The sequence below is a fragment of the Nesoenas mayeri genome (genome assembly GCF_963082525.1).
Source record: "Nesoenas mayeri genome assembly, chromosome: 3".
NCBI lineage: Eukaryota > Metazoa > Chordata > Aves > Columbiformes > Columbidae > Nesoenas > Nesoenas mayeri.
Genome location: NC_137544.1, coordinates 38926331 through 38937636, shown reverse-complemented (window position 1 = coordinate 38937636; position 11306 = coordinate 38926331). Strand labels below are relative to the sequence as shown.

The following is an 11306-nucleotide window of genomic DNA, read 5'->3' as shown; positions in this document are numbered from 1 at the left end:
CGCTCCCCTCAGCGCGTCGCCCGCGCTCCGGCGGCGGCAGAGGATGGCGGAGCTGCGGTTCTGCCTGGCGGAGCCGCTGCAGCTGGTGGCGCGCAGGAACGAGAAGAGCAGCGCGGAGCTGAGCAGGTTCCTGGCGAAACAGGTGAGCGAGCGACGAGGTTCACGGCCTCCCTCCCCCCGGGGCGCGTCTCGCAGCGTCCCCCGCGGAGGGAAGAGGACGCGTTTCACTGCCTTCCCCGCTCCGCGCCGCCATCTCATCCCGGCAGCTTTGTCTGCTGCCCGCCCCGCCCGGCGACCCCTCCCGCCCCCTCGCACCGGAGCCGCTCGACGGGAGCAAACCCTCCGCTCGCTTTCCGTGCGACCCAGTCACGGTTCTTTCCCCTCCTCGCCCCTTTCAGGGTTGTGCGAGTGGAGTCCTGCGGGGTGGGCTCTCTCCTGTCCCCCGGTACTCCTGTTGTGCTTCCTGAGAAGGCATTTTGCCCCGTGGTTAAAATTTTCAGTGTCTTCCTTGTCGCTTAAGGTAGCTCTGAAAACACGATAGCCAAAGGTGGCATGTTGTTTAGCAAGCACTGAGATCGTATCTAGTCCTTTAGCTGCAGCATGTTATCCTGGCTATATGCACGTCTTCTTTAATTGCCTTAAAACAGCCTGTGGGGTAAAAAGGTAGAGGACTGAATTTTCTAGGATTTGGTTAATTTTTTAAATCTCAGTGTGGTGCTATTCTCACTGGCTTCATATTTTTGTCTGCCTTAACTTTGCAAAGCACACCTGTATTCTAGGTGCGTTTCTATCTCTGAAATACTTGAAGGCATCTAATAACAGGATATCGATGCATCAGATGTTATATTATTAATACTTTTCAGGATAGAGCTTTTGAAGCACTTAAGTTGTGCATGCCCTTTGGGGCTCAAAATCCGTATTTCAGTTTGAGTATCTAGGAAACATCCCATTTGTTTGAAGATGATAAGGCTAAATTATATTTTTTTCAGACTGTTTCTTTCCAGTCTGAATTACTGTCTCTTAGTTATGTTTGGGGAAGGCTTTCATACTGGTGATGAAGGTTTTCTGTTAGTAGACAGAAGGCTTTTTCTATCAGTACAAATCATAGGATCAAAGTAAAATTGACATGAATGTATTCCTGTGTTGGAGAGATGATGCTAATTGATGGGAAAGCAGTGATGAAGAGCTGCTATTCTAGAGAAAGACACAGCTGAGAAATAGAGATGAGGATAAAGCGGATATGTAGTGTGGCATACAGATGGAGTGGTGAACCAGAAGTGAGTGACCCAAGATCTGAGACTGGGAAAGAGACTGTGCCGTTTCCTTTCTGGCAACTGTTTTGAGATATACTTCAGGTTTACAAGGCTTGCTAGGTGTACATTATTAAAGAGTGATTACATACAGAGAGCCTGGAACAGCACATTAATGAATAATGAGATGTTCTTTTGAAAACTGAATTGCTATTTTCAAGCTTGGAAGCTACAGATCTAGGAGTGTGTTTGGCTTATCTTGCCAGTGAACCACCACTGACTCCATGCATCGTACCTGATTTCCTACCAGTTGCTTTGTATTTAACTTGGGAAGCATGCGTTTTGGAAACCTAGAGCTCTCTTTGCTCTGTAGCTTCACTGCGTCTTTCTGGCATCTTATTTCGTCAGTATTCCGTAATAGAATGGAACTTGCACTCAACTGCTAAGTAAGGAACAGTCTTTTGAAATTGATAGTAAAGCACTGTTTGTGGTGATGGAAGATCTTGCTCTTTGTGCTTTAGTATGTAATAGAAACAGAACCTTTTCTGTAGAATGTTTGTATACCATTAACTCTGCAAAGGTACAGCAAATTTCTCTGTTCTTGATGAGGAAAATTGGATGAAAAGCTCTCTAAAACAGTCCTTGTTTCCTGCTTATTTTGTGGGTAATTTAAGCAAACTGTATAAGCAGTAGGGCTCCACAAATGCTGGAATGTGCTTTTGCTTCTGCATGTTACTAAAGGTCTGTTTGAATCAGAATATTTTCCTATGTAGAATTCCAAATGCAGATTTTGTGCAAATGAGTGTATTTTGGCTCCCTGTGATGATGTAATTTCAGTAGAGAGGTTCATTAATGTGAAGGTGAAAATGTTAGCAGGAATGGAAATTTAGTACAAAAATATCCTTATTCGTCTCTGTCCTTTGAGTGTGCCACTATGCATATGTGCAAAGACATAAATCAGAAAACTTGACCCTTTTGGATATTTCTCCTATTTAGTCTATAGAACCATGTTAAGTGAACTGGCCATCTCAAGTACGCCATTCTAGATCTTCTGTTCTATTCTGTTGGTGTTTTAGCTTGTTATCCTTCATTTTGCCTTTCATTTTTCTATGTAGGCTCTTATTTATAGCCCTTCAGTCTTCACATTTGATGCTGAGAAGTGCCTTTATTCCTTTGGGTTTTTTTAGTAAATTTAGGAAAAAAATGTTGACCTAGCTGTCCCAGATTCACCCAGCTGCTCATTGGCTGTCAGAAAAATGTCCTGATGTCCTGGCGACTAAGACAGGCGGTTTTTGTCCTAAAATATTACTTTAGCTTTTTATTTGATAGGTGAATTAGGCTTTACATCATGTAGCATTATAAATAAGGGAAGATATCTTGCACTTTTTCTTCCATACTGGAGTGTATTCTCGTCTCCTTCTGCTGCTAGTGTTTTGGTTTTTTGTGGTTTTATTTTTATTTTTGCTTTGGGAGACAGTATATTAATAAATACAGTGATACAAAGTCAAAGAGAACATTCTCGCTATCCTTGAAGGAGCGGTTTGTCCAACTCTATCAAATATAATGTACTGGAGGAGGTGTGGGAAGTTACAGCTTGTTCTGCAGGTAGTTGAAGCTATCTTGTTCTTGTGAGACTACGTATCTTCCTGCCTTTTTAATTTTTTTTCTTGAAATATGTGTGTTATAAGAACACTGCAGGCTCATGTTTTGCTTTATCTTACTGAACTGGACAGCTGCCAAAAAGTGTTTTCTTTTTGCCTATTCCCAAGGCCAAGCACCACCTTTCTGTTGCTTCTCTTGTCCTGAAACTAGTGAGTGTGCTGATGTGGAAAATCTGTTCAATGTTCCCACCCAGTGGAAGACTTTGAAAGATGGATTAATTTGGATCATCTTGCCAAATTGATTGCTGCAGAGTCATACAGTGTTAGAGCTGTTGTATAAGGGAACTGAGCCAAGAACATGTGTTTCTGTGTTGGAGGGGAAGAAGGATCTCCCATGTGCACCCGTTATGCCCTCCTGCTCTTTAGAAATGCCCCATTGTTAAATCTATGTATGGTGTCATGTTCTGTGGAAACACCTGTGAGCCACCATCAGAATTGTGGCTTTCACATAGGCGCAAATTGTTCCTTGCTGTGATTTTTCTCTTAGTAATCTTGTGTTTTGGATTAACTCGGTTCTTAATAAAGATTTCTGTACGTTGTGAGCACTGAGTAAATGTAATGTGTAGTTTGGGAAGGAGGTGTGCAACATGCTGCTGTAGGAACAACTGGGATCATGTTTGACTCCAGGTTTCACTCCTAGCTGTGCTTCTGTTTAATGTCTGTTTCATTAATAATACACAATGTGTTTATATATCCTATATTTGGAGGGACAGTCTTATGTGATGTTTTCTTAAAGCAGCTGTTTGGAACTGTGGGTGAAAATTTACTATCCCAGATTTGAACACCAGAATTAAACACTTTCAGGTCAGCTGTCCTTTGCTGCTGATTGAGAAAGTTGGGTATTTCACAAAGCCACCTTTAGTTAAAAAAAACCCTCTGACAGTATTCTTCTTTTCAAAAAAGTTTTAAATTTAGATTCCGAAGGGCTCTGAAATCAAACAGATGGTCCCTTTGTAGAATGAGAATGTTGCCACTGTGATTTTTGAACAGTTTTATATGACTGAAGGGTACTATACTACACACAATGATTAAAAAACTGCATGCTCTCACAAAATTGCTAATGGAATGGATTTGTCATACAGTAGGCATGTAACTGCAGAATTTTACTGAGTCAGTCACCTAATTTATTTAATTTATTTACTATTTTATTGTTAACTGTTCCTTTTATTTGGTATTCAAAGCTCTGGTTAATAAATTAAGCACCTTGTTTGGATAGCCAAAGATGTAATTGATTTGAAGACCGAAGGTGTTACTTTTTTTTTTTTTTTTAATGGTGTAATTGGTCTCCAGTTCCTTTGAGAAGCCTTGGAACTGCTTGTCAGTGATTTTGCTCCTCAAAATGTGATCCCCTCTAATGAACACTGTCTTGCTTGCTCCGTGATGAATGCGAACCTTCAGCTGCATTTTAAAAATTATTGTTGATGCTGTTCTTATAGATGAGAGGAATGTTACAAAACATTCCATGTTTTGTAAAAATAAACACAAAGCATTTAAGAAACTGCTTGCAATTAATGTAATGTTTTTGATGCTTGTAGTGTATATAGTGCAGTTTCCCTGATTTCTTACATGCTGTTATGGGATGAGTATCTTTTCAAATGCAGGAGATCCAAGGAACTTGAACAACAGTCTCCCATAGCATCCTAGTTGCTAAGTTCAGGAGGTGTGGTCTGGACAATAGAGTAGTGAGGTGGGTTGCAAACTGGCTTAAGGAGAGAAGCCAGAGAGTGGCAGTCAATGGTGCAGAGTCTAGTTGGAGGCCAGTATCTAGTGGAGTACCTCAGGGGTCAGTACTGGCACCGATATTATTCAATATATTCATTAACGATTTAGACGTGGGAATTGAGTGTACTATCAGCAAGTTTGCTGATGACACCAAGCTGGGAGGAGTGGCTGACACGCCAGAAGGCTCTGCTGCCATCCAGCGGGACCTGGACAGGCTGGAGAGTTGGGTGGGGAATAACCTGATGAAATTTAACAAGGAAAAGTGTAAGAGTCCTGCATCTGGGCAGGAACAACCCCAGGTTCCAGTATATGCTGGGGAATGACCTATTAGAAAGCAGTGTAGGGAAAGGGACATGGGAGTCCTGGTGGACAACAGGATGAACATGAGCCAGCACTGTGCCCTTGTGGCCAGGAAGGCCAATGGCATCCTAGGGTGTATTAGAAGGGGGGTGTTTAGTAGGTCGAGAGAGGTCCTCCTTCCCCTCTATTCCACCCTGGTGAGACCCCATCTGGAAGATCTTTTGAGGTCTCTTCCAGTCCCAAACATACTGTGATACTGTGAAGTATGCATGTATTCAAGAAGCATGTCGCCAGTGGTATAACCTTAGGGGGTCATCCTTTCAAAGGCAAGGTGTAGGACCTCTGCAGTCCTAAGCTTTTATTTATCTTCTGACAATGAAACCATCCCATCTGCAGGCCCAGGGGCAGGTTTACCTGCATAACAAATGTCTAGGAGAAGCAGAAATTGGCTGCATGTGTTACTAAAATGAAAGTCTACCTGAATATTTCTGTAAGAGTTTAGTAAGTGCTTGTTTTGTTTGGAAAGGGCCTTGCTGTATTTACTGTTTGCCAAGAAAGCTGCTACAGTGCAAATTCATAATCCTGATTTTTTCACAAATCAAAACTACTTCTACTGTATTATATGCTAAACATCATGGAAGTGGAGAAATGCTTGGATAATAACATGAACTCAAAGACCAGATAAATGTAAGCATAAGATACAAGAAATGGGTGATTGTTCTTCAGTAACAAAGTTGGAAAAGTTGGAAGGGATATAAGGGGAGATATGTGTGTGGGGTTTTTTTGTTTGTTTGTTTGTGTGGCAGTTTTTTTGTTTAGCTCCCTGATTCCCCCGCCCCCCCCCAAGCAGATGTGAATATGTTTTTCATCTATTTTAAAGCCTAATATTTTCTTTTGCACTGAAAGACCATTTTTATATAAAAATAAGAAAAATGTCGACTTCAAAACTGCGGATACATGCTGCTTCTTGTCTAGAGCATTGCTCAGTGTAATTGCTATCAGAAATATGGAAATAAGGTTGTGATCATGATTGATTGAATGCTTTTTTTTTTTTTAAAGAGATAGTGAACATGATGGAACTCAAACTGTTTTTAGAACTTGGATTCTTAAATGTCTTGTGGTTTTCATGAGACCAAGCTGTTGAGATCAGTGGGAATTCTATTAACAAATATGTACTGTTATAACATTTACCCAATTTTTTCTTAAAGCAAATAATATTAATTTTTTTTTTAAATCTTTCATTGGTATAATATAATTTACTATTTTGGGACTTGTATGTAATTTCTGTTGTGTTATTCTGCATGTCACTTATGTTTCCCAGTTTTTTAAATATGGAGAGCTGTGTAAAGTACATACTTCCATTGGGAATTTTGGACTCATTTCTGTTTTTTGAGAGATTTGTTCCTATAAAATTCAGTATGAGTCTTGCATGAATTGTTCTGAAGCTAAAAGTCCAGATCACTTCCCATTTAACCAGTTCGTTCTTTCCATTCATCTAGATTTGGACTCAGCAGGATCGGCAATGCATCCTCGATACTTTAGCACAGTTACTACTGGATAAAGAATGTACTCTATTGATTGGCCGTCAAGTTCGGCCGATCTTGTTGGATTTGTTAGAAAGAAATGCAGAAGCCATTAAAGCTGGTGGCCAAATCAACCATGATCGGCATGAAAGGCTGTGTGTAGCAATGAGCAAGCTGGTTGCTGACCACCCTGATGTTTTGCCGTGAGTAATGTCATGTCCTTTTGTTTGATGTTTGAATGTAAGGAGTAAATGCTTGTCAGAGTTCACTGGTGACAGAGGTGAAGTTAGTTTGCATTGTCTCCTACAATAAAAAATGCGTTTTGAATTGAATTATTTAGAAAACATGAGTCTTAAACACAGCTTATTTAAATTGTGTTGTAAGATCTAATGTTATTTTCATCTTGATGATCAAAAGAAAAGCAAAACAGCTGGCATAAAACTTGCTCACAATGAAAATCTCTGCATTTAAGGTTAGACGAATCAGTATTTTTCAGTAAACGAGTGATCGAAGAGATTTCTTCAAAGGCAGTACTGTTTCCCCTTGATAATTAAGTAATGATTCCTAATAAGGAGAAGTATCTGTTGTCAGCTAATTGCTGAAGTGGTTGTCTTTACCAAGTATGGACAAATATAGGCCTTAGGTCTCAGTATACCATCAGTCACTGTCTCGGGACCTATGTTCTGACATTTTTGTTAGTGGCTATTTTCCTTTTCTCTGGCTTAGATGTCTGTGTTCCATCTCTTTCTCTCTTCTAAAGGTTTGCTTTAAGGTATTTTAAGAATACATCACCAGTTTTCCAGAGGCTTTTCCTGGAGAGCTCAGATGCAAACACAGTCCGATATGGACGCAGGCGAATGAAGTTACGGGACCTCATGGAGGCAGCCTATAGATTTTTACAAAAGGAGCAATCAGTTTTCCGAGAATTATGGGACTGGAGTGTGTGTATTCCACTCCTAAGGAGTCATGACACTTTAGTCCGTTGGTAAGTTAAACACCCCTAGGTCTTCTCCATTTAAAAGATGTATCTGTATCTTGAATTGTATTTAACCATGTTCACATGCAAGTAGAAAAGAATCTTCTTTTGTACTGATGGTATCTACTCTACCTGTGCTTCTTACTTATCTTTTGAAAGCTGTAGTCATGTATCACAGAGTGAAACTTAAGCTAGCTCTTAGTTGTGATTAAAGCTGTGGTCTGGAGAATCCTTTCAAATAACTTCAGTGTATTCAAGTTGAATTCATGGGAGATGGTGAATTTATCACTTCAGCTCTACTGTAAGCCTGTTGGTGTATTGCATGCATTCTAGCAGGTTAGCCTAGAAAAATGTAGACATGAATGTATTCTTACTCCAACTCACATTACAATATATTATACTGTTCTGCATTGATATGCTATTAAGGAGGTTTTTTGTTTGTTTGTTTGTTTTCTATTGCTTATGTGTAGACATTTCAGCCACTGAAAAGCTTGGCTTATTTAAGCTATGCTTCCAAATTGGCATTGTTGCAGACTTTGCACGTGGTTTTGGTCAAGTGTTTTATGTTAGGTGTCTGCCTGCAGGGTTTCAACCTAGTCACATAATCTACCTTATTTATGTGAGTAGTAGTATTGGTAGTGCCTTTTATTAATCTAAGAAAAGGTCTTAAATAGTAAACATGAATTCAGAATTATGGTAGTAACACATAATTTTAAAATAAGGTGTATAATTTAGGAAGGGCAGAAACAAGAGTAGTGACAAATCTGTTGGCCATTTAGGAAGCTCTTCAGGATGACATACACTTAAATAGTCTTGGAAAAAGAAACAGAATTTCTAATTCATTGACTGGAATTGGCTTACCTGTTCAGCTAATAATCTTAAATGAATGATCTGACTTTTAAACTTTGTCATGAATCAATCTTCTGGGAACTCTTTCTTCCCCCACTGCCAAGCTTATTGAAAGCTTTGTTCTTGGAAAGTAAAAAGAGTGGTATAATAAATGAAAAGTGTTTTATGATTTGTATTAAATGTCCTCTTTTTGCAAGGCAGCTTTATATAGTAATGAAGTCAAGACTTGGGAGTTGTTGGCTTCTTTTGGCACTGAGTCTTGAGTTCATGGTGTTAGGGTTATTTTAGAAATGTCATTAAATAGAAAGCAATTTTGAAAGGGAAATGGTAGTAGGAGAAGAAAAATGTCAAGCAAAGAAAACCCAGTTTTCATTGTCTCATATATTTACCTTCATTTATTTGGAAAAGTGCTCTCCTTTACTATACTTCTGTTGATCATTCAGTCCTTCAGAGAAAGGTTAGCTAGTTGGTGTATAAATGATGAAGTGTGCCGTGGTAGAATTGCTTTTCTCAGTTCTGAGGTATTTCTCTAATCTTAAAGAACAGTACACACAGCCCTAAAATTATTTCTATGAAGAAAGTTTTCTGTATGTTTTGTTTTTCCAAACTTGATATTTTGGGTTGCAATTGACAGTTGTCAAACTAAATTTCATAAGACTATGTTTTGACATATTTTGTTCTAAATATAATTTTTAGGTATACTTCAAACTGTCTTGCTCTGGTTACATGCATGAATGATGAGCATAAATTATCTTTCTTGAAGAAGATATTCAATGCTGAGGAGCTGATACATTTCAGACTAAAGTAAGAACGTTTAAAATCTTGCACTCTTTGTTTTTGTTGATGGCTTTCAGTTGAGTTAATAAACATGGATTTCACAGGCTGCTAGAAGAATGTCAGCTGCAGAATGTGGAACAAGCCCTTGTTTTGGCCAATCCAGACTCCTCATTTTGGCAGAAGGAGAAAGAACTTCAATATTCACAAGGGCATATTGTATCGGGTGACCTCTCTGCAAACGTGGTAGCTGTATGTGGTATCGTGCTGCCTAGACTACAGCTTGTTAGTGAAGAGCAGGTATGTAACCCAGGGTGCAGTCTGTGCCTTTTTTTAAGAATTCCTTAATGCAGTGAACTGACTTTATTTCCTGCTTAAATGGTGTTGAGATACCATGGGTAATATGTATATCTTTAGCTTTCTTGATGTATGCTGTAAGTTAGAGCTGCATAATATTGACACTGCAAAGAAGCTGTGCAGTGGAATGACGCAATGAAGACATAATAGTGCTGTTCATGTAATCTTCATGTAGAGGTTCTTATGAATATACTACAAAAGAATGTTCAGTCTTACGTAGTATTTCCAGTCCAAGTCAGGGTGATATTCCAGAGCTGAGCAAAGCCAGGATCAGGCACAGTTGCCTTTACCTGCATGAAGTAGTTTTTTTGTGCTCTACAGACATCTCATGAACAGCCTTCCTCCAAACATATTCCTAGTTCTTATCGTAAAAGAAAACAAAGCTGCTGCTTACTCTTCTAGAAGACAGAAAAAGGAGAAAGGAAGTGAGCAAGAACTTGTTTTCTTAACTTGAGTGAAGTAATGTAGAATGCAGTGCCTTACAGTTTTAGGAAGATAATTGAAGGCATAAGCATTTTTAAGCAAACAGTATTTAACCTTTTTTCTCTTGAGACCGTGTTCATTTTGAACTGTTCGGGTTCTTCTTTGTAACTGCAGCCACTGTTCTTGACTGTTTTAGCTCTTAGGTGAGTATTTCTATTTGATTTTGTGACATTGATGTACAAACAAAGGACAAAGAACAGAATGAGGACTACCAATATTCAGAATTTCTTGAGTAGCACAAGCAAGGAAAGAGGAATTTCCTTCCAAATTCTTCCCACTCTCCAACTTCTGTAGTTGGATTTCCTGTATTCTAGTTTTGTGTATAGAATTGAGAGTGTGGTTTGAAATTTATTGCAGCAGCAGAAACTGTAGAGCTGTTTAAGGAGATTTTTACTCCCATGCCAGACTTGCTGCTGCAGCTGTGCTGAAACTGGGCCATGCTGTAAACTGGATTGCTGAAAAGATACTCTGTGTCTATGAGGGAGGAGACAACTTCCTCAAAAAGCATACTTTTTTTTTTTGAATAGCCACAGGTATTTCACTGATCTGGTATGCAGTGTAGTTCAAGTTTCATTAGGGAGGTGGTTCCAGTTACAGCTGAGGAGGTGTGATGAAGCGGTAAGAGCAAACTATGAGGGAAAGCAGGTACTCTTGAAAACTAGCAGTGTTACCAGAGAAGTACCTGAAACTATATCTGAAAAGAAGATCAAACTTAAATACAAGACGCTGGTTTTGGTGCAGTATGTACTCTGATTTCTTTTCTCTGTGCCTTTCATTGGGAAAGCACTAATTTTTGTGCTGTACACTTATATAGAAGTGCCTGTAGGAGAGTTAAAATACTTGGAAAGTATCTGTAGCAGTGATAAATTACCATTCAATAAACTACACTAATTGCATTTTGGATAAAATTTAAATGTTACTGAAATTACGTATTTTTTTTCATGGACTGAATTTGATGATCTTATACTTTGGCCTGTGCAGAAAGAAGTAAATACAACAGTTAATATTCATACATGCATCATCTGAATCTAACTGCTGTTTGATTTGTCCTGTGATTTGGATCCATTCTGGTGACTTAATTTCACTTATATTGCAAAATGTATTTGATTGGCGTATGTTATGATTGAATAGTTACTATGCCTGTACTGACTACTTGGTGTGAACTCGCTTTGGGAACAAATTGTACAAATACTTTATCAAGTGTTTCACCTATAATAGGTTTTTGATGAAATATATTTTAATATCTATCATTAAATACAGCTTTAGAATCCTTTATTTTATTTGACATGTGTTGACAGATCTGCAGGCCAAAATTTTCAAGTTGTCAGACTCACTTTTGTAATTGTTCTGTGTTGTACAACCTGGAAAAAAGTAACAGTTTCAGTGTAGTAACTCATATTTTGTTTGAACA

The 11306-nt window shown here is 38.9% G+C and overlaps 1 protein-coding gene across 1 annotated transcript in view; it reads left to right on the top strand.

Moving 5' to 3' along the window:
- Positions 1-43: 43 nt before the first annotated feature.
- Positions 44-11306, top strand: part of MDN1 (midasin AAA ATPase 1) — a gene marked incomplete at its 5' end in the record, with an annotated part of 103024 nt that continues 91761 nt past the window's right edge. The window contains 5 exons of the mRNA XM_080341253.1: positions 44-142; positions 6433-6659; positions 7217-7441; positions 8978-9085; positions 9163-9355. Coding sequence (XP_080197379.1) covers positions 44-142; positions 6433-6659; positions 7217-7441; positions 8978-9085; positions 9163-9355 — 852 coding nt within the window. The remainder of the gene's footprint in view (positions 143-6432; positions 6660-7216; positions 7442-8977; positions 9086-9162; positions 9356-11306) is intronic.